General features: G+C 40.4%; 1 protein-coding gene across 2 annotated transcripts in view; it reads right to left on the reverse strand.

Moving 5' to 3' along the window:
- Positions 1 to 1,542: 1,542 nt before the first annotated feature.
- SLIT2 (slit guidance ligand 2) overlaps positions 1,543 to 23,612 on the reverse strand; it is a 358,593-nt gene continuing 336,523 nt past the window's right edge. For both annotated transcript variants that reach the window (XM_059164789.1, XM_059164780.1), the window contains 7 exons: positions 20,143 to 20,280; positions 19,796 to 20,036; positions 18,241 to 18,371; positions 9,467 to 9,621; positions 4,946 to 5,237; positions 4,500 to 4,711; positions 1,543 to 3,388 (listed from right to left, as the gene is read on the reverse strand). In XM_059164789.1, coding sequence (XP_059020772.1) covers positions 3,147 to 3,388; positions 4,500 to 4,711; positions 4,946 to 5,237; positions 9,467 to 9,621; positions 18,241 to 18,371; positions 19,796 to 20,036; positions 20,143 to 20,280 — 1,411 coding nt within the window. In that variant the 3' untranslated portion in view covers positions 1,543 to 3,146. The remainder of the gene's footprint in view (positions 3,389 to 4,499; positions 4,712 to 4,945; positions 5,238 to 9,466; positions 9,622 to 18,240; positions 18,372 to 19,795; positions 20,037 to 20,142; positions 20,281 to 23,612) is intronic.

The raw sequence follows: 23,612 nt of genomic DNA on the forward strand, positions 1-23,612 counted from the left end.
AAGGAACACATCTGAAAATGAACACCTGTCAAATCCCCTGATGTTGCCTCAACTCCTATGAGAATTTAAAGTAAACACATGAGGGATGTTTAATCACTTTATCTTTTCAGATTACAAACTTCCATTTTTGTGTGTAATAGCTTTGATTTCAAAATGGGCAAAATGTTTTTCATTATAACCTATTGAATTCTGTTGGAAATGTTCTAGATTAGTTTCTTATTTAAAGGAATCCTATGGTCAAGGCCTTATAAGTGAGGAGCTTTTTATAACATGAGTAAGTGCCTTTAATTCATCTCATTTGCTGGTAATTATTTGGCTATTGGATTTTCTCAAAGAAGGGCTCCTATACAGAATGCAGTCTCATCACAAGGCAAACGATCCCCTAAGAAACTTGCTAACTCAGCCAAATCCCAGGCCACTGTAATTCTATTTAATGCCTTTAGAAACAGGAAGGAGAAAGGATATAGTCAAGAACCTACTAAGACTTTACTATTTTTTCCTTAAAAAAACAAAAACAAAAAAAACAAAACATCTCTAATTTCGACCACTTTAATCGACATGATTGGTAGAATAATTGTGCTGTGGAAATATGAATCCAGAGTCTAAAAGTCCCCTTGGTAGAGGACATTCCCTTGGTAGAGGACACCCCCTTTATCCCCTGAAGCTGGACCCTGTGGTCTCAGAGGCCTGGGTGGAATTCACCTCTTCTGTCTTCAAGCTCTTTGTCTGTGTCAGAGAGAAGCCCAATAATCCCATACGTTTATAGTGAGAGAAGAGTGAGATATTACATATAAAGCCGTTGTCCTAGTGCCTGGCATATAAAAAGCCCTGGAAAATAGTGGTCACTGAGATAACACATACCTATAAACACAGATCTAACTCCTGTTATATTTGCAGATGTTTCTTTGTTTAATGAGTGATTCCCAGTCCTTGAAAAAAATGAAACAGTGGGAATAAATAAATGTTGTACAAAGACCATATAATATTTATACAATGAAAATATAGACATCTTAAGCAGAAATGAATAAATGATTGGACATCTGTGCCTATGTCTATGTGCACACGTATGTGTGCACATGTGCAAGATTTTCTTATAAGAAAATGAAGACATTCCAGCATGGTGCTTAACTAATAATATTCCATGTAGCCCGTGCTGTTTCCCTGTTCCAAGCCTTGCCTACGATGCCTGTGGAGAAAGGCACTCTTTGTCTTTCACTGTTTTCCATCTGGTTTTAATTGAGGGGAAAGAAGAACAAAAACAAAAATACCATTTTTAGTTAGTTAGACTTCACCTTGTAATTGTTTTGGAAGAAATTAGTTGACTATGTACTTTTTCCATAGCAAAGGATGTGTTCTTCTATCCATCCCTTTCCTGTGGCCATTCCAAAGTCCCTGATCTGATAATATGCTAATCATAAAACAGTTTATGTCCACAACAGAATACAGGTTTTCTTCCCTATCCATTCTGTATCACTTTAAGAGATTCTTAAGGAGTAGGCTATAAAGATATTGTAATTTCTAAGAAAATCACCAAGCTGTTAGTGAAGTAAATATCTGTTTAATTTACAAACATCAGTAGTATAACTGATATTAGTCTGGAGAAAGACAAAGCACACTGAATTATACATGTACATCTAATTTTCTGTGTAAAAAAAAAAAGTTTTTGGAAAGGAACATCTGCATCTTCACAGGGTACCCTGGGATTTTAATAAGGGACGAGCACAGTCCACTATAAGTCATTATCAATTCTACATTGTAATTTAGCAGCAAACATGTTAACATAGGAACATTAAGGTAATAAAGGAGCTTTATTGTTTGGGGGAAAAAAAATCACAGTTCTTGACATTACAGTCTTTTCTCTCCCCACCCCGCCCCCAATAAAAGGGCAAAAAATGTCAAGGAAATATTAATTTGTAAAATACCTACTTTTCTAGTGTCAATTGCTACACACCATTTCTGTTCTGGGAGGACATGTTGCAGAGGGGCTGGACCCTTCTTTCTATACAATGAATGTCTCACACACAGACTTTACATACTCTCTGCAGGTGTCCTGAATGAGGCCAGTAGGTCAGTGACACCAGTGGTCAGATGTCAAGGTAAACAAACCGATCAACACATATTTATCCCAAGATAACACCCTATGTTAGTACTATTGCCAAAAACAAAACAAAACAAAAAAAACAAAACAAACAAACAAAAAACCCAAACCCCCTCCCCCAGATCCTGATTTTTAAGTTTGAAAAATATACAAAAATATCAGGACAATTATAAATTAATATATATTAAAGCATTGAGAAACAGTAAAAGAATGGCCTAAAATGTTAAGTACAATGTCCTTTGATACAATAAATATTTCTCATTGGAACTGAATACTGTATAGGGCTGTTTAGACCTCATAGAAACAAAAATTCATATTATTACTAATTTATTTATCAATAATCTATTGGTTCTTTATCATCTCCTTTATCATTTATATTACAAAAATTAATACTGGAAAACGGTAGATAAACACTTTTGTGTGCTTCTTCTGTTAACATGCTGAAGTTTAAAAAGAAGATACACGTTACGTTAGCTTTCCCATCCCTCTCATGACTAGAATCCAGGTCTTCAAGACACTGTTTTGCACCAAATATGCCTCAACTGTGTTTTCTGTGAATTCTCGCGTTCCGCTCCTCCGCCTCGCATCCTCAACCACACACAGGTGCCTGGTGTGTCCTCGGGAACTGAGAACCGAAGAGATGGGAATTAGGGCACAGGGGTGGAGAGGTGGGGGGAGTGTGGGGGTGGGGGTCAGGGGCTGGGTGATGATGTCACGGCAGCACACAGTAGCTTGGCTCTCCCTTGTCTCTGTGCTTCTGCTTGTCTTCAGCATGTTACAAAGATGAATTTGAGTCGCAGCACTTCCCCTCCGTGTGCCGAGGCCTCCGGGTATCTCTTCCTACTTCTCTCACATCTGGGAAGCATTAGTATGAAGCATTTGTTTTTTTCCCGAATGCAGAAAAAAAAGTCTTTATTCTCATAATAAAAATAAGTCTGTTTTGTATTTTACAATATATTTCAAATATTTCCACTATGAAGCATTAATGAGTCCACCGTGGTCGAGAAGTAGACAACACTCCCGAAGACACAAGCCGCCAGGGACGCGTTTAGGAGGCGCACCTGGAACAGCCACACTTCACCACCTTCTCGACCTCGTCCACAAACGAAGACCCATCAGTGCATTCGAAAGAGTATTTCCGTCGCTTGCTCCTCAGAGGTCCGCAGCACTGCCCTCCCACACACCCGCCTCTGCATTCCAACCTGGACACCTTCTTGGTCGTCTGGCAAGCGGCATAGCCCTGCTGCTTTTGGTAATAATCTCGTATCCGCTCCCCTCGGCAAGAGATTTCTAGAAAAGAACAGAAGAACAAGCATTTTCAGGGCATTCCCTGTGAGTCCTGCAAAGGGACCATGGATCCACAACTCAGTCCAAGAGGTGCTGCCTTTGTCTGCCATGGGTAACCACGGTTGTCATGGCCCCACTCATATTCCATATAATGGGCTGGTGGTACAGCTTGCTGTTCCTTGAAAGATACTTTTTTTTTTTTGGCCTTTATTTTCTGCAAAGTGGATGCTATATATGTGGACTATAAATACTATGCTATTGGACTGACAAGAAAATTGGATTCCTAAATCTTTTCCTTTATTGCAAAAATACACATCTTCTGTTTTTACACTACTAACAGCTGGTTTTGTTTACCACAGGGAGCCGTTTCAGAGAGTATGCAATTTAATTTATTAGACCTGGGGTTTAATATCATTCAATCTGTGACTTAATACAAGTAACATTCCACTAACTTCATAAATTACCCTAGTATGAACTGATTCAAAAAGAGACATCTGCTGAACGCTTCCATGGGCACGTTCCTCTTGTCTCGTCCCTCCGATACACACAACAAAATGCCTGCCAGCTGGAGGCGAGGCGCAGTCTGGTCACGCAGAGAAGGAGAAAGGTGGGCCAGCAGGTCGGCACGTTTCCATCCCTCTCACCTGCACGCTGTGCTGTGATAAATCAGTTCATTCTAAGGTCAAAGGTGACATTGTCCTAAACCTAGAGCAGAGTTACGAGCTGCCTCTTCTCTGTGTCAGATATGAAATAATACAAATGGATGAGGACGGCAGGTAAAAGTAAGAAGGGAAGAAAGTTAATGTGCTGCACCAGCAAGTAAAAAGGAGTATTTTTCACAGCGCGCCAAGCAGCGAGAAGACGGCTGAAGGCCACGTTGGGTTCCTGCCATGGAGGCTGAGGACACTTCACATCTGGTGCCTTCCTATCGCTGGGGAATCAATCAACAGCAGCAGCTACAGGCAATGCAGAGGTTGGTATTCCTCATATCACTCCTCTGTGTGTGTGTGTGCCCGTGTGTATGTATGCCCATGTGTGTGTCTCCCTTTTTCTCTCTTTTCAAAGATGGCAGGGAGTTCTTGCTTCAAGGGGTGGTGCCCAGGGGTCGGCTTACCTCGATCGCAGCTGTCCCCAGTATATCCACTGCTGCATTCACAGTAGGGCTGCCCCAGTCCCGAGAGCCTGCATTTCCCATGCTTGCACTTGATCGCCTGGCAGGGGTTAAACAGATCCTCCTCTTCATCACAGAGGACGCCCCCATGGCCCTCCAGACACTTACAGCTGTAGGAGAACGCATTGATGGGCAAGCAGGTGCCGTGCACACATCTGCAGCGCAGGAGGAAGGCAGGAACGGACATGAATTAGGTAGAGGGGATAAGAATGCTGGAAGGGTGATGGAAAGAATAGGAAGGAGATGGGCCAATGGGCTGACTTCCGTCTCTCTTCCCCCCACGCCCTGGTCTCCTTCCCTTCTTCCTTTCTTCCTCCTTCCCTCCCTTCCCGGGTTTTGCTTGGAGGGCTAGGGTATTTGTGTGTAACCCCCAAGCAGCTCGAACTTACTTATTTCCAAGACAGGGGTCATTGGTCCTCTGGTCACACAGGGGCCCAGTCCAGCCTTCTTCACATTCACAGGTGAAGCCTGACTGGCTGCTGGGCTGGCACGTACCGTGGGCACACACCTTCTTGTGGCATGGCTCACAGCCGGGCAGAATGCCGGTCTGCATGGGCACCTTGCGAAAGTCCTGCAGCTCGCTGTTGATGTAAAGGTTGCGGAGGCAGCCATGGAAGCTGGTGCCGTTCTGCCCGGGGGCCTGGCGCAGGGCCGCAGCCACATTGTTCTTGCCGGGCATGCCTGCGGAGGGATACGGGGTCAGTGGGTGGGCTTTTTGTGGGGGATCCTCAGCAATTTGCCCCCACCCCCACCCTCAGCCCTTTGAGTTCTTCCAGCAAGGTGGCAGTCAGGGTGAGGGTCGTTGAGGACAACCACAGATCATCAGCATCCAGGCCTGTGGTTCTCCACCTGGCTACACGTAAGAATCACCTGAAATCTTTGGAGAACAACTGATGTTTGGAGCCTCCACCCAGACCTACCTCATCAGGTTATCTGGGCAGCATGGGGCTAGGGAGAAGGGAGAAGAGTTGGGTGGTTCTTTGTTTTGACTTAATTTTTGGGAGATGCTCCAGGCAATTCTAATGCAAAGCTAACATAAAGAACTAAGTTCATTGGCAGCCTGTCTCTTAATTTTTAACATTTGTTTCAAATAAAACCTTACACGGAGGCATCCATATAAAACCTCAAAGCAGACCTATTGTAGCCAAAGGCAAGATCAGCAATTGGGGAGAAATCTGGACTCCCTCCTCTCTCCACCCACCTCTTCAACCCAGACACACGCCCAGAAAGCCCAGAGCTCCAGGAAGCACAGTGACAGGTGGGGTGACATGCTCAGTGTCACCCCGTAAGACCATGCTGTAGATCAGCTGATGAGTGAACCTCGCAATCTCTGGATCACATTTCCATCCATCCAGCCTTAGGGGTGAGAGCTGGGCTCACAGTGACCTTTCACCCCAGCCTTGCCAACTTCTAAGTTGGCAACCAACTCGGCTCATCGCCGCCAACATCCTGAGCCACAGTGGTGCTGGTCCGCATCTGGGAAACTCACTCCTGCTTCCTATCACATCAGCACTTCATCCGCATTGTTTTTATTTTCTTGCTAATTGAGAGTGAAGGCTTCATATGCCAAGAAATCAGAAATACAAAAGAAATTCCTCCAAAAACAGAATTTGCAGGCTTTGCATATATATGTTCCACTCGTGACAGTCATCTGGTAACCTTCATTTGGCAAAACTAAGGAATCTTTCCACGGCCTAAGCCAGACCCTGAAATAGTTCCTGGATGGGATCCTACCTGAGGCAGCTGTCCAGATTGCAGTGGGGTAAGGGGAGGGAGCCAGAGGCCTTCAGGGTGGCTGATGATCCCCCTGGTACTCACACCCTCATTCTGCCTGGGCTCTGAGCTACTGGCTGGAGGGTACAGGCTGGGGAAGACTTCCTTCTCACTCTCCAGAGGGCTGATTGGTTTCTAAAGACCTAGATCCTCAGCACTGGCCGGGACCTGCCTTGTAGCAGCATCATCTTCTCTATGCAAAGAAGTTCTATTTGGGTTCTAGCCAATGTCACCAACATCACCAATGTCAGACAGATAAATGTACAAAACCAGCAGGCAGGCTCAAGGTCAAAGTCTTTATTGTTGGTCTGTGTACACATGAGCCAGTTATTTCCAACCATTGTGGAGTCGAGTCTTCTCATCTGTGACATGAGGGGATGGACAGGAACTGCAGTTTCCAAGTCAGTCACACATAAGGTCCACCAAAGGTCCATGTTTAGAAGGTGGCTCTCCAGGCCCCATTCTATTCCCACCTCGACATTCTAACTGGTAAGAAGAAGTGGGGTGCAGGACTCTAAATAACATGCAGCTAGGCTGATTTTGATGCAAGTGCTCCCGTGTCACACGTCGGCAAGTACTGAATTGTGGGTCTTGGCTTTGAACTTTCATGACCTTAAACTTTTAGTCTATGTCCATTTGGCATTGGGAATGGAGTTGCTCTCTAGAGTGGGTTAAAAAAAACCTGAAATGTACCATTTCCAGGAAAGCCCAAGTGAAAGAAAATTCCTTGTTCTGGGATTAGTTTTAATTTAATCATCTCCATTCATCATAAATGTGTGAACTGAAGTCCACACAGGGATGGTTTTTTTTTTCCAGACATGCCTGATTTCAGACTTGGAGAAAAAGATGAGCTTAGTTACCTCCCTCTCCTTTGCTAAGTCAGGTTCTCCTGCCTTTGCCACATCCATATCAGGGTTGGGGTCTTTTGATTACATTGTATTATTATTATTTTTTTTAATTTGAATTACCCTTGAGACTGCACTCTGATTTGGAGATTTGGATAGAAATGGGCCCACTATGTTCTCTGGCAGTGAGGTTTCCTTCAGGCCTGGATGGACAGAGGTACTATCTGGATTCTTCCAGACCCTATATGCTTAGAAAGACTGGCATTTTTCAATTTTAACCTTTCGTGAGAAATGTTCTGACCTAAGCACTCCCATTTCATAGGGTCCCCTCACCCCCCTCACTGCATCAGAAAGGGGTTTTAAAAGGTTCAGTGAAATGGTTTCTGATGAAAGCACAATAAATCAAGCAAAGGACAAGTCCAGAAATAAACAAAAAGCCACAAAACCTAGATCACTTCCCTTTCTGCTCTATGTTAAAAAGTGAATGGTGGTGCAGATCGATGGTTCTGGGGTCGGAGGGCCAAGACCCGGACTCAAATGAGGTCTCCATTATTTCATGGCTCCATGAACTTGCACACATTTTGTAAAGTCCTTGCGTTTTGTAAAGTTCCTTATGGATCATGAATCAAAAAATCATACCTACTACCTAGGTCTCTAAGGATTAAGACTGCAAAGAAGCATTGTGTTGGACACATTGCATTTGCTCAGTGAGTACAATTTCTTTTTTCTCAAACCACAGTTATATCTATCTGTGACTTGCTTTACCCAACCTGATGTAATGGTTGATAACAGTAGTGCAGGCAAGAAATGGAGGCTTCTGTTTTTTAGTGCATCTCATAGTTGTGATTCCATGAAGCAATAAGATCATTTAACTTGTGGGGCAGACTTGGTATGCAATATTTTTATTCCAATGCACTATGTATGGTTCCTTGAAGACATGCCAGCTTTTCCTACTCCCCTGGGCAAAGAAGGGATATTTCATTTTCAACGTTGTAACCTTTGTACCTATGTTAACCTTGTTCCCAGCACATGGTGGGTACTAAGAAAGTTTTTATGGAACTGAACCAAGATTTTTAATGGTTTCTAAAAAATCCAAAATTCTTTCAAAATGTTAAGATCTTCTAATGCTGAAAATTATAAAAAAAATAGAAGTGCTCTGGACTTTCAGGAAATTCCAAAAATGCTTTCAAGGAAATTTTTAAGAGGATAATAAATATGGAGAATCCCAACGTTACTGTTTTGCAGGAAATTAATGCAAACACTGTGAAAATGCTTGTCCTGCTAAGCCAATCAGTTACACTGATCTGCATAGGAACTTTAGTTCACTTCTCTGTAAAATGAGTTAATTTTATCAGTCAATCACCTCCATCCAATGTGATTTAATTCAATGTAACTCAATTCAACATCACATACTTTCTTGCTCCTTCGCCTGAAAACTGAAATTCTGTATCTCCAGTTTCTATTTCCCCTCCCCACCCCCAACAGAGGAAAGCTCTCTCCTTTGTGGGTCCTCTCCTCTGGGCTCCTTCAGAACTTGGCCCATACCTCTGTTCTTTACCTGTTCCTCATCTGCCTTCTGGCTAGTTACAAATGAAGTCCAGAATCTTCACTCTATTATCCCAAACCCTAGTCCACCTTCCCAGCCCTCTGTCTTGTTCATTCACCTTAAGGTCTTAGCAAACCAGAAGTACTTCCTTTTACCCCAGCACAAGTTGTACATTTAATTCATTTGTTCGTTCATTCATCATTTGATTTTGTTGATAATTATCCAACCATCTACAGTTGGCAACTGGTAGCACAATCTGGAATGGTAAGATTTGACAGAACCTTTTTTCTTTTTCTTTCTAGCATGACACAATAAAAGCAGCAAGCTGGGCCCATGTGTTCTTGCTCTCACACATGCACTCTTCTGACTCTCTCTCTTTTTCCCTAAGATCTTGCTATGTGACCATAGGTGTGCTGTGTAATTTTCAGGTCTTCTAAGTAAGAAACTTCTAATTTTTCTTCAAAATTTCCTGATGCCTGTTGCTGATGAGCACTTTGCAATCATCAATAAGAACCACAAGAACCTGTCCAACCATGACATTGGTTATTGACAGGCTGAGACAGACATAAACAGGTCACTTAACACACATCCAGGGCTCTTTTTTGTGTATCCTTGTTGTCCATCTTTCAATGACTGATCACTACATGGGTTGATTGCCATGACACCAGGGATCAACAATTTCAGCATTGGTCTATGATGAGAATCATAGGGTTTTGGGAACTTACTGCATTTGGAACAAAGCTTACCTCCTACATAGAGGGGAGAGTCAAAATTCAGAGTGGACTGCTTTGATAAGTTGGTGATGATTTTGGGACTCCCTCCATCCACGGATAGGGACAGACTCTGATCCAGGGCAAGTAGCTCCACAATGTGAAAGTTTCCATCATTGATCGTCTCCACACTATAAAGAAAAAGTAGCTTAGCTGATGCATCAATTTTTTTTATTAACCCAAAGAAGTGAAAATATAAATTCCAATAAGCACTTCTAAGGAAAAGATATGCCTACCTAACTTTAATAAAAATAAAGGCCAATAACTGATTTAAAAATAGAAGATATATCAGGGAATACAATCAGTTTCCACTTCTTAGGAATGTATACAAATTAAGTATGTTTTCAGTGGAGATGCAACATGGGGGGTCAAGGGGGTAGGAGAAGAATAAATGAAACAAGATGGGATTGGGAGGGAGACAAACCATAAGTGACTCTTAATCTCAGAACAAACTGAGAGTTGCTGGGGGGAGGGGGGTTGGGAGAAGGGGGGTGGGGTTATAGACATTGGGGAGGGTATGTGCTATGGTGAGTGCTGTGAAGTGTGTAAACCTGGCGATTCACAGACCTGTACCCCTGGGGATAAAAATATATGTTTATAAAAAAAATTTTTTTTAAATAAAAATAAAGTATGTTTTTTCACAGAGAGAAATGGAAATGGGTACATTTAATCCCTACCCAATCATATTCTTCCAACACCAGGTCTAACAGTCATTCTAAAACTTGAGAGAGCACATAGAGATTCATAAAATGGATAAAAACAAAAAGATTAAGAAACTGAGGTAAATGAAAAATGGGGATTAAAAATAAGATGAAGTTGGGTGCAATTAGCAGGAAGGTGCTATATAGTTTTGAAGTGTGGTTGAAAACCTAACAGGAGTGTTAACAGCAGGCAAAGATGAGCATAGAGCCAACGCAAGAAAAAGGATCCATATACCACAATGTCAGGGATATACTTACTTCTCACCATGGAGGCAAAAATATGGTAAAATGGAAGTTGGGCTCAAGAGCTAATATACTGGGATGTTGACTAGGAAGAATGAAACAAAGGCTTAAACTTGGAAATATGGAAGCACGTGATAGAGAAACTGTGAATACCTAGTGTTCCCTACATAAAATGATGACTTAAATTTCTGGGTGCTGATACTTAAATTTGCAAATAGGAGAAGCCTGAAAATAATAGAAAAGTGTATTAACATTTCTGTATGGTTCTCAGCACAGGTGTCTAATAATATTCCTTTGTTTGCCAACATAGATTAAAAAGGTTTTTGTGATTTGACCACAGTATAAAGCATTCTTCAGAACTGTGAAAACATCTGAAGTTCTTCCAGTCTTAAGTGGTTGTAAGAGTCCACATGTCCAAAGATCTTTGATAACCTATCTCAGATATCATCTTTTTTAAATGATAAATATGAGATATGCCAATCAATATTTTCACCTTGTACAAATTTAATTATCCCAACATTTGATACCAGTAAAACCAACAGAGGAAACAATATACATGAAAATCATTTACTAAATAAAGTTTTGTACCTACTAATCGTGGTCTTATATAGGGTTGTCTTCTAAGGGAAGATACTGGATGGGGTTATCAATGAATGGCCAAGCATACAGATTTTGGAGTCAGACAAACCTGGATTTGAACCCTGGTCTTGTATTTATGAAATGTTTGACCTTAGACCATTTAGGAAATGTTTGACCAAACTGAGTTGCTTACAGACTTCAGTCTTCTCTTCAGTTAATGCTAATAAATATTTCTTCCTCTGATGATTAATTTGAGATCCACATGAAATGATTTTTTAAAAAGTGCAGGGTGAAACATCCAGATATAGAAAGTCCAAAGTTAAGTGTGAGATGTCAACATCACCCTTACTACCACTCACTGTGATCATATAAATAATCTAATACTATTTCAGTATCTTCAGGAAGATATTAGTTAGCTTTATTTTTGGTACAAATTATAAAATAATGCTAAAGACTGGCAGAAATAAAATAACTTCTTTGGGAGCAGATCTTGTTGAAGTTACTTAAGTTTTAAGTAAAATATTAAAATGAAGATATGTCTAGAGTGGTGACCAATTGCTTTCTCCTTTGTGAATATAAACAGCATGTCAGTGGTTTTACAGGACTGCTCCGTGAACACAGACCTTGACTAAATTGTAAATATTAATAATGAGACTTCTTTTTTTCTTTTACATTTGCAAGAAAAGGCCATTTGTGCTGGAAAGTGGGTTCTTGGTCACACATCGGTCTTAGGCAATTGATCCTGGTATATCATCACTAACGACAGTGGTTTGATGCAGTAAAACTGAGCACGCTATATTAAAACAGGAAGTATGTATTCTTTCTGTATTCCTTAATGTATCCTTAATGTATCATTATCCAATGATAAGTAGTAGATGCTCAGTATATATATTAAGTAAGTGAAATATAAGGGTGATTTGTTAAGAATAACATATAGGTTTTTTTTTTCAAGATTTTTATGAATTTATTAGAAAGAGAGAGGGAGAGGAGAGGGGAGAGAGAGAGAGAGCACCAGCATGGGTTGGGGGAGGGAAGGTCAGAGAGAGAGGGAGAAGCAGACTACCCACTGAGCAGGGAAGCCAGAGGCAGGGCTCCATCTCAGGACCCCAAGATCATGACCTGAGCCCAAGGCAGATGCTTCACCGACTGAGCCACCCAGGCACCCCAAGAATAACAGGTAGCTTTTTTTTTTTTAATACTTGGGGTGCCTGGGTGGCTCAGTGGGTTAAAGCCTCTGCCTTTGGCTCGGGTCATATCCCAGCATCCTGGGATCGAGCCCCCCATCAGGCTCTCTGCTCGGTAAGGACCCTGCTTCCCTTCCTCACTCTCTGTTTGCCTCTCTGCTTATACTTGTGATCTCTGTCAAATAAATAAAAAATATATATTTTTTAAAAGTAATTCTAACTGGTTTACAGTTATAGAGTCAAGAGGCTTCAAGCATACTTAGGGATGGACATCTAAAATATGTATTTTTATTTAAAAATTTGGATTTTTTCAGTAGGTAAATCTTGTTCAGCCTGTCCTAGGTCTCATTAGATCTGTGACATTGGATTAATGTGACATTGGATTAATGTGACCTCAGGTCATTTTTCTCCATTTTATTTTCCTTATCAGGGAAATGAAAATACTAAGACCAAAGAATCACAAAGCACATACTATAGGCCAGGTAGTGTTCTAAGAACTTCATGTGTCTTAACCCATTAAGAATCACAACAGCCCTAACAGTTGGGCACTTATGGTACTCAACATGGAACAGCCAATGGCTAATGAGATTTGAATCTTCTTCTAGATTACATATTTTTAACTATTATGCATCACTTTTGCAATAAAAAACCTAAAAAGTAGTGTGTTCTCACCACTAACAAGCCTTTAATAAGTGATTTTTCTCCCAAATAACCCAAGAATAAAGTTCTACAAAAAATAACCTTATATAATTGTTGCACAAATTGGTATTTTTACTAGAAATCAGAGAACTGTAAAAAAAAGTAATAATTTCATAATAAGAGTTTGAAGGTTATGAGAATGCATATAAGGTATACAGACTTCAAAGGTGGATTTGGATCCTATTTTCCCAATTATAAATTTAGACTGATTAAATGTTTTTCCTTCCCAAAGTTTTATTTTTCTTATTTTTTAAGAATTTATTTGACAGAGAGAGAGATCACTAGTAGGCAGAGCAGTAGGCAGAGAGAGGGGGAAGCAGGTTCTCTGCTGAGCAGAAAACCCGATGCCAGCCAGACTTGATCCCAGGAGCCTGAGATCAGAGGCAGAGGCAGGGGCTTAACCCACTGAGTCACCCAGGTGCCTCCCTTCCCAAAGTTTTAAATGTCTAAGCCGATCATTCCTGAACTTGACCAGAGTTATCACTAAGTTTGATTCCATTTATATTTCCCTGCAATTAAATGAGGACTCACCATGCTCTTCCAACAGATAAGTATTGCAACAATTAATTTAGATTCCTTGCTTTTTAAGATGACAGTGTGTGTACTGTCCTGAGGACAGTATTTCAGAACTAAAAATATCCGAAATCGGTGTTTCATGCTGCTTTCTAAAACATGAGCTTAACTGGGGATGTCCAGAAATCCTTTGGCTACATAGCTTTTAAAATAAAAGCAGCGGCTGACATACCAGTTGTTACTTGATACAACCGAGCCATGATCGATTTTCTTAGTCTATCATGGTCATTCCTACCTATCCACTCACTATGCATAATATCCTTTCGGTTTCTGAGAAATATTGGTAAACTTTCTTTCACTACTCCCCCAGGGAACTATGTATTGGATGACTCATGAGAGTTGCAAGTGAACCATCTAACAATGAGCCTTTCCCCTGGAAATGTACATTGAATTTATTACCACTATTATGTATTTAGTTTTACTACACTTACCTATTAGCAGAGATTTGGGTTTCTTGCATTTCTAAGTAGATGTGTGAAAACAAAGCAGTTACTCAACTAGGTCTTGTGGTTGGCTACAGAGAAAGGTTAAAAACTCAGGGCTTAGAAGAAGAGGGGCTCTAACTTGCCCCTGATTTTCTTTCTTTCTGCAGGACATATCAACAGTGGCATTTTCATTATTCTGTCTCAGGCATAAATCTTAAGGTAATTCAGTGGTTCAGTAAAGATCAACAGTTCACTTGGCTTATGTGAGCTCTAGCTTTTCACCTTAAAAATTCAAAGTATCTGTTGGCATATTCTGTGCAATGGAATAGGAGTCAGACACCAGACAAATTCAACTGGTGTTCTCATTTTGATTACCTCTTGGATAGGGATACTCCACCATGAAGTGGGGATGGTAATACGGTATTTCCCTGCCTACCTATTCAAATCAAAAGGAATGGAGGCCAAAGGGGATTAAAGGTATTAATTGCACATGCATAAAGTTTTCAAAAGGATGTTTTACAACATGATTGATGGGTCAAGTTGCCTTTTAATAAATGCTTTTGAGGCAAATTACCTCATTTAAATAAAAATGCACTACATAAAAAGGGACTTGTAGGCTTGAACATACAGTAAGAGTCCCATGGAAGGCAATAACATCTGCATTTATTCTTCATTATCTGGATTTCTAGCATCAAGAATAGCCACAAAGCAGCAGCATCACCAATTACTGGGAGCCAACTCTATGCCTAGCATGAACACAGGGGCTCTATGTTTGTTACTTCCAATTCTCCCAGCCACCTGTGAAAAACAGGTATGATTCCAATGGCTTAGGGGAAGAAATGGAAGTGGTAAAGAGATAAAGTAACTTGTTCAAAGTTCCAAAGCTGGTAAACAGTGCTGTCTTCCCATAGAGTATCAAGAATGGCTGAGCGTGTGTGTTGGATATGAGACCAACACACTATTGTCCGTCTCTCCAATGAGACTCAATTCTCTTTCCCATCCCTCTTCTTCTTTTTAATGTAAACCTATAAATCACGTAACCCAGAGGCTATATAGCCAACCAAACTTAACAACTGTCTGGGAAAAGTTCCCTGATGTTGTACTATTCCCCAGATAATGAATCTGTTCAACGCATGGTGTATGACTTTGTGTCCTCCTGCCCCTTTGTAAGATGGTTCACCTCACCTCCACATTTAAAAGCACTAATTAATTTCTAAAAATCAAAGCCTAGTTGACATAATGTTACCTTAGTGTCAGGTGTACAAAATAGTATAAATTCCAAGATGGGGGATTTCATAGGTCAAGGAGTAAATGTATTTATAGCCTGGATAGTTATTTTCAACAACCCTCTACAGATGTTGTAAACAATCTCTACTTCTAGTGTTATGGTATAAGGATAGAAGATAGGGAGGGACTGTGGACCCCAGGAAACAAACTGAGAGTTTTAGAGTGGAAGGGAGTGGGGGGATGGGTGAGCCTGGTGGTGGGGGTACATACTGCACGGAGCACTGGGTGTCAAACGTAAACAATGAATCTTGGAACACTACATCAAAAATTAATGATGTACTGTATGGTGACTAACATAACACAATTTAAAAAAGGGGGGGGAATGGAAGATACACCTTTCAAGTCCTCTGCTATACTCCATAAGGAGATATCAGGAAAATTTCCCTGTCTTGCTACAAGGTAGAAGAGAATGAAGACAATGTGAGCAGAGGAGTGAGGACAGAGCTGAGTTTGGAATTTCATCCTCAGAGGAATCTCACTGGGTATGTGTTGGATCATTATTTATAGATAGGATTTCTGAGACACAGAAATATTGTGTCTGTTCCAAGTTTATCCACTAGTAACTGGCCAAGCCTAGATCAGAACAGATTTCTCAGTCACTATATTTTTTTATGTGTCAAATATTAAATCTCCTAGTGTGCTGAAATAATTTGTCCACTATAGTTTCTACTTTACAGAAGCATTTTTTCTATTCCATAATGGTGTATGAATATATTCATATATATCTAATGTGTTCATATTATATACATAATCCATTATCAATCATCTCTCTACCTGAATCCTGCGTAATTACTGCTTTTATTTTACTTAAAAATAATGCGATGACTTTTCTTGGTTTTCATGCCATAAACCAAAAAGCAAGAGTTAAATGAAAACTGTTTTTCTTGGACCTCACAATAAGTGTCTCCACTACATGATGTACAAGCAGAGAAGTGGACTTCTGGTTTACAATGAAAAGTGTACCATGTGAAATTATTCTTTTTTTGGTAAATGTCCCAGGGTATGCTCTACTCTTTGTTAGGCAAAAATAGTAAGAACATAAACTCAAAGTTCTTTATGGTAAAATTCTCATTATGATATAATCACATGGGTTTCTACAACATATCTAGAAACATTTTAAATATATTTTAAGTGAACACTAACTTTAATAAGCCAATCTCAAGAAACTTCACTATTGCTTCTGAGAGTTCTATGCTCTTTTGTAGCATACGCTAGAACAAAAGAGAAAATTAAGAAAAAAAAATGAAGCACAAAAACAATATTCTGAAACTTTCTGATGGGCTGAAACAAACTGAGGCTAAATAATTTAAGGCCTAACAATATCTAAAATGTTGGCATTAATTTATTGCCATTTGGAGATGAAATTCATATTCCCTTTGGAAACCAGTAATTATGCATTTGTTTGCATACTCTAAATATTCCCAAGTGGGTTAGCTCATCACCAGAAAGATTCACTGAATTCCATTCCTGGCTACAATTGGCATCTACTTTCCAGGAATTGTTATGAAGGTTCAAATAGGATATGAAGGCTTTTGAAGCTCACCAAAACATATGTCAAAAATATAGAGGTCAGTTTCTCCAACTTAATGTCCCAATCAATGCCCCCAAATTTGTTGCCAATCATGGTTGGCTTACAGATGCATTTGTTCACCACATATGGTATTTAAAAAAAAAAAAAAGAAAGAAAGAAAGAAAAAAAAAGTGAATCAATACTTTAAGGATGAGATACTTTATATTTTTTTAAAAAATCCAGATTTATGCCTTTCCTTGAAAAATAAGAGTTCTAGTAAAACCGGGGCCCACATTTTTCCCATGGCAACACTCAGGGAGAACTGGGTGGATGAAGTCTGGCCCTGTTTTGACAAAAGTTTGCTTTTAGTTCACTCCAGACACAAACACTATTATGTTACCAACCTCAAGGCTGTTTATAATAGAAGTTATAATGTAACTTTAAAAAGTTAGACCTTTTCAAGAGTCAAATGATGAGAACATATTTTTCTCTGGTAACTGCCCTGATTAGTTCATTTAAGCTACCTGCCTGAAAAGAAACTGTGTATGACTTTGTGACCTTGTTTTAACTGGTGGCATTTAATTTCTACATGTGGATAAGCAGACTAGGTAACTTGTCTGTAAGACTATAGTGAATCGGTGTTGAGATCCAATAGAGGCCTTGGAAGGTAAATCTTATGCAAAAAGCACATTTCCAATAAGACTTATGCCCTATGAATACCAATTCTTTCATAACTACAAAATATCATCAATCTCATTACATTATCAGAACACTTACGAATTAAATAACATTACCAATCTCTTATTGTATGTGTACATTAGTATCTTCTGTGTAATCTCCCTAAGAGAAAGGGCTTTGTTCTTTAAAGCTTGGATCCGAGCCTGGCACATAGTTAGTGTTCAGTAAATATTAAATATGCCTTGCATGAAAGGTAATGTTAAATGGCCTATTGTGTTGAGTATCTTGCCTTTTCTTCTCTAGAGCTACTCTCCACCTGTCTTCACCCTGCTCTCAGCCCTGGGAGGCTCACGAACAAACTATATTATTGTCATCAGTAGATTTCTTCTTTCCTGGAATCCGATTTGGTCAAAGGGGGAGCCAGGGTTGGGGATTGTCGGGCAGAAGAAGAGCAAAGTTGGATATTTAAAACCCTGGTGCTTTCTCTGAGGACTGACTTCATCCTTTCATTGAAGGTCACAGCTGCTGCCAGGCAGTCTGAGCTACCAGTCCAATTTTGAGCATGGATTTCCATAACTGCTGTCCCCACTCACCCCTTCAAGCATAGGGGGGAGTAGCTATATCCCTCTTTACTGGCCCCCAGTTACTGTGTGCTCTCTAACAATCTTTATAAGAAGTCCCCTTGAGAATCTCTCCTCCATCATCCAATTTGAGCATGACATCTGTTCCTGCCAGGCTCCTAAGTAATGCACTTATAACGACTGCCGTGGCCCAATTATTCCCTCCGCTCACCATTACAGAATAATAGAGAAGTAACAGCTTTTCACCGAACTACTGTTTTCACCTTTACCAGTAACTGAGAGACCTTCACCTGTAAATGGCAGAAGCCGGGTGCGAGCCGGTGTCGTAGCTGGCACGGACCCGTCCCCGGTACAGTTCAACGGCAATATGGTCCTTGTCACCCTTATACAGGAGGATCCCACTGTCTTCATCTGTGGCAATCTGGTAGGAAGTAACCCTGACATTAGTAGGAGGCACAGTCATCCGCACGTACATCACCCAAAAGAAGCAAGACTGCTCAGTGCAATTTTTACTCCAGCTTATTTTTTCCTTATGGCTGTGAGAAAGTAATAGTGCAAGGCACATGGAAGTGATGACTTGGAAGGTCACCTGTTCCTAAATTATTTTGATGCAAATAAATTTGTAAAGAATTAATTAAAACCAGTAACACTTAAGTTAACACCATGGGACATACTTAAAACTTTCTCTGCTGGAGGTTTTCATTCACTTGGTCTTTTTGCTCCTATTCTTCACAGCGCACAAATGGGAAAAAAATCTGTTTTTTTTTTCTCTTGCTTTTTGGCCTTTTTGTGCTTTTAAAGAACCAATTTGGTAAAAATTAGGTCTTACGCCTGAACCCCACTAGGTACTTCTTGTAACAGTCCAGTAAGGAAAACGCTGGAACAGAGGGAGGAGGGCTTTTTAAAGAAGGCGTGCTTGACTTCCTCAGGGCTAGAAGGGCTCCTGCCCTCACTGGAGTGTCAGGATAAGCCAAACAAGGAGCGGCATCTTTTGGAAATCAGCTAAAGTCATTTGCATTCAAAATACGTTAAAATATTTTCCTTATCAGATAAACACACAGCCCCAGTGTGCCCCATGTGTCCTCAATTCATAAACCCTCATCTAGTCTCACCTGTTCCGCAAGGGTCTGACTGACTTGCTCAAAGGGACAAGGTGATGTCGTTAAAAGTCTTACGATAACATTTGAATTTGTTCATTTCATGTCACTTCTTTTAAAAATTTATTTTTTATTTATTTGAGAAAGAAAGAGAATGAACCAGAGAGAGAACAAAAGCTGGACAGAGGGAGAAGCAGGGTCCCTGCTGAGGAGGAAGCCCGATGTAGGGCTCCATCCCAGAACCCTAGGATCATGACTTGAGCCAAAGGCAGACACTTAACCAACTTAGCCACTAGGCACTCTCATGTTGCCTCTTAAAGGTTTTGAGGTAAGAAATTAAAAGGCACTCGCTGAATATTTTATCAAAGTGTGTGATGTCACCCATGCTCTCCTCACCTGCAGCTTTCCTAAGAAAAGACCCTGAACTTGGAGTCCTAAAAATAAATATAATGCCTTCCCTAGAGCACAAAACATGTTTTGTTGTTCTCTCTCTCCTTTTTCTGTTTCATAATCAAGTAGTGAATAAAAATACCTGGTTCCCATTTAGTTTAAAAAAATACAAATGTTGGAGAGAATGACTAAAGATTTTCACAAAGAGAGCATTTTCTGTCTTTGTGTTATGAGGACGGTAACCATCTCTTTAAGAAAGAGAATCACTCATGAACTACCATGGATGTTGAAGATTTGAAGTTGAAGGTGGCTTAGGATGAAATCAGCTCTCACTCCCTGGACACGGGATATGGCTTACCTGTAGGGTGATGTTCGTTTGAGGCCGGACCTTGGCTGAAGGAATTTGAAGATAAGACTCTTTGTTGACAAAATTCACGCTGACCAGCTTTTCACACTTCTCTCCCTGGTAACCTGGCAAACACTGGCAGATGGGCTCGTTTATCCTGATGATGCACTGAGCTCCATTCTGACAATCAAAGTTATCACAGGGGCTGGTTCGTGGGAGGACCATGGGTGGAGAAAATTCACAGAACAAGCCGCTAAAGAAAATAGCAACAATACATTGTTTTCACTTAGTTGCTGAGATGAGTTGAAGCCTTTCTGCACCACAGAACTCCAAACATGAAACTCTGTTTCTACGTTTACCTGTAACCTTCAGGGCAAATGCACGTGTAGCCGTTCACTGCATCTGTGCAGTGGGCCCCGTTTTTACACTTGTGATCTTGGCAGTCATCAAAGTCAATGTCGCAGTGTTCGCCCACGTACCCTGGTGTGCAGTCGCACCTGTTCAGTGAAGTACATATGAAGTACATATGAAGCATATAAACAGTTTCACACCCAACTGAGCCAAAGTAAGGACAATGGTTGCATTTCACCTAGAAAAAAGTTAGCACTGTCTTTGCAAACGTATTGAGTACACCTAAAACCACTGTAGCATTGTGTGTCAACTACACTTCAAGAGAAGGAAGTGACAATGGAAGCAAAAAGCACAAAACTCATATGGAACAGGCTCATGGAGCTCCCAAATTAATGGAGGCGTAGAAAACAGTTATTCCATGATTTCTCAACATGATCTGTCCGAGGGATGGTAAGGACTCTGATGATCGTGAGCCTCCACAATCCCAGTGAGCACGGAACTATACCCTCATTCCTCCTTCTCACCCATCCTTCCTTCTTTTCTTCTCCTTATCATGTTTGACTTCCTACTTCCTTCCTCCATCTTCCTTTCTTCCTTCCCCCCTTCTCCATCTTCCTTCACTTCCTCTCCTTTCCCTGCTCTATCGTCTCTCCCCTCCCTCCCTCTGTCCCCACTATTTTTGCCTAGAGTGTCCTCTGTTTTCGTTGTTCTGATTCCTTTCAACAGTGGAGACCAAAAAAATTGCTATGTTGTAAAATTTACCAAGAATATGAAACACATTTTAAAAATAATTTACATTTTTGTTTTCTCATAGGAAAGGGATATATTGGAATAAAATAGAATTTTATGAAAAAAAATTGATGTCAACATTGGAAACTCTAATTCATAATGAATCCAGAGAATCATTATGGCAGAGCAGGGCTGACCTAATGGAGTAGGATAGGGAAACTGATTAAAAAAGAAAAAAGAGGGGTGCCTGGGTGGCTCCATTGTTGAGCATCTGCCTTCAGCTCAGGTCATGATCCTGGGGTCCTGGGATCCAGCCCCATATCGGGCTCCTTGCTCAGCAGGAAGCCTGCTTCCCCTTCTCTCTGCCCCTCTCTCCCTGCTTATGCTCACTCTCTCACTGTCTCCTTCTGTGAAATAAATTAAAAAATCTAAAAAAAAAAAAAAGTTTGTTCACTGTGGTGGCACAAGGTAAGATGGGGTCTCTGCCGCACTGACGGTGAAGAACCAGGGGTCATATACACATGGCATTCTTGGAGCACGTCCTCCTTGCCATGCCCTCTCTGACTACTGGGCATATATAGATTCACAGAATCCTTCTCCAGAGTTCTGGATTCACTGACTCCTTCTCCAGAGTCTACTACTTCACTGAACAGGTGAGGGAGCTGAAGGACAAACTGGTTAAAGACCTTATCCAAGGGCATTCAAATAGTAAATGCCACAGCCAGGCAGGAAACCTAAGCAATCTGAAAAGAGGGTCCAGATTTCTGACCACTGAAGGATGAAGGACTCAAAAGCTGCCAGAGGAAAAAGCAGTGTGGCAGGTGCAGTGGTTTTCAAAGCATGCTCTGAAGAGCGATCAGGGACCAGAGAAGGGAAGGAGGCTTTTGGCAGCTTCCTGCTTCCCTCCTTTCTCCTGCAACACTCTCTGGTTGTGATCATTAATTTTACACACTGGGCTTCCATGAGCATTTCTGTTTGGAGTTTAAGAGAGGGCTCACTGAGTTAGAAAGACAAACAAACCAGGAACCTACAGTTTATTTAGCTTTATAGAATTTGGACTTTGCAGTTACACAGAACTGCGTTTTCATCCCAGCTTCATCTCTACATGTATGCAATCCTGACTAATTTACTTAAATTTCCTAGGTGTTTGTGTCTTCATCACAGTACAAAATAATTTCCATCTCATGGGTTTGTTAAAAGATTAAATAAAAACACTAGCTGTAAAAGACTCAGTATAGTGGCTTGATATATAATGCATGATCAATAAATAGTAAGGATTTAAACAATAGTTCTATTAAGCCTTCATAACTCTATAAAAGTCTTTGTGGTTTAGTCTTGACTAATTTTCCAGTTTTCTATTTCAGAGCCATGAGAATTTAAGTGAATGAGGGTAATTAAAAATGCCCAAGTGAATGTGGACATTACTGAATACCAAGGGTTTTCTCTGAAAAATGTAAAATCAGGATTTAAGAGTTACTGAAGTGTTGATGAATTAAAATAAATGGGGGCACAGAACCTCTACAGGAAACAGACTTTCAGCTCTGTGTGTATGAATTAGGAAATAAAATGAGATCACTGCAGAAGCATGCTTGCTCTAGAGCCAGTGGTTTTAATACGAAATCATAACAAAGCAAAGTAAACAACACATCTGAAGTTAAATGGATCTTAAGTGGCCATATACATCCTCAAATAGATGGACAAAGTCTGGGGAGAGAGCTTGCATCAATGTTCATGTGAGCAGAACCACTGAAATGCGAGGCATTAAAAGAAAGAAGAAATGCTTTGAAACACTCTGAATTATTTATCTGAGAAAAGAAATCAAAGTAAAAGGTAAGAGAACCACACAATCACCACCAGTGGCTAGGAGCTATTTGATATTCTTTTCTCTACAAATACTATTTCTCAAGCCCATTAGTACTTGTTATGACAAACTTTTTTTTTTGTTTGTTCTTTCCTTGCTCCTCAGATCAAATTACAAAACTAAAGAAAAAATTTAATTAAGGATTCCTTAAGGTTTGTATTATCAATAAAACCTATTTCACTCCCTCAACTCTATTATCTCCCAAGGAGTGAGGAAGAAAGCAAAGACTATAAAATATTTGGCGGAGAATCCCAACAGCTGACTAAGGAAGACGCATGCTTGAAAATACTGCCTATGGCATATCATGGTCTAAAAATATCTCAAAGCAATTTAGGAGATTTATGAGGTATATAATAAAGCAAGAAAAGTAAAACCAGCTCTATTAGCTTAGTAATAAGAAAATGAAGTCGAAGAAACAATAGGGTCTGTCCAAACAACATCTGTCAGAAGAGGTTTTCTTTAGTAGTTTTATATAGTTTGGGTTTTTAAGTCCATTTTCTTTTTGCAACTCCCTCCAACTCCCTTATATCTCACAAGGTGCAATTGTTTATAATATGAGAGGAACGGCGTACACCATGACTTCCCCGGCTTTCTGCTAAACTACATACAGCCATAAAACAAGTTCATGTATTACGGCAGAAAACAATGGGTGCCCAAATCAGCGAGCCCATAAGCCAGGAAGATGCACTTCTCTGTGTGTAATTTAATTGACAGTAAGAGAAGATACTGAATGTAGGAGTAGTCTTTTTGAAGACCAACCCCCTCATTTTTTAATGGTTTCCATTAAGTCCCACAAATTCTTTCTCTTAGAATCACAATATGCAAAGTCCTGTGAAACATGCCAGGCAGATAAGCAGTTCTGGAAAACCATTGCTTTCCTGATAAATT

The sequence above is a fragment of the Mustela lutreola genome, chromosome 1 (genome assembly GCF_030435805.1).
Source record: "Mustela lutreola isolate mMusLut2 chromosome 1, mMusLut2.pri, whole genome shotgun sequence".
Taxonomy (NCBI): domain Eukaryota; kingdom Metazoa; phylum Chordata; class Mammalia; order Carnivora; family Mustelidae; genus Mustela; species Mustela lutreola.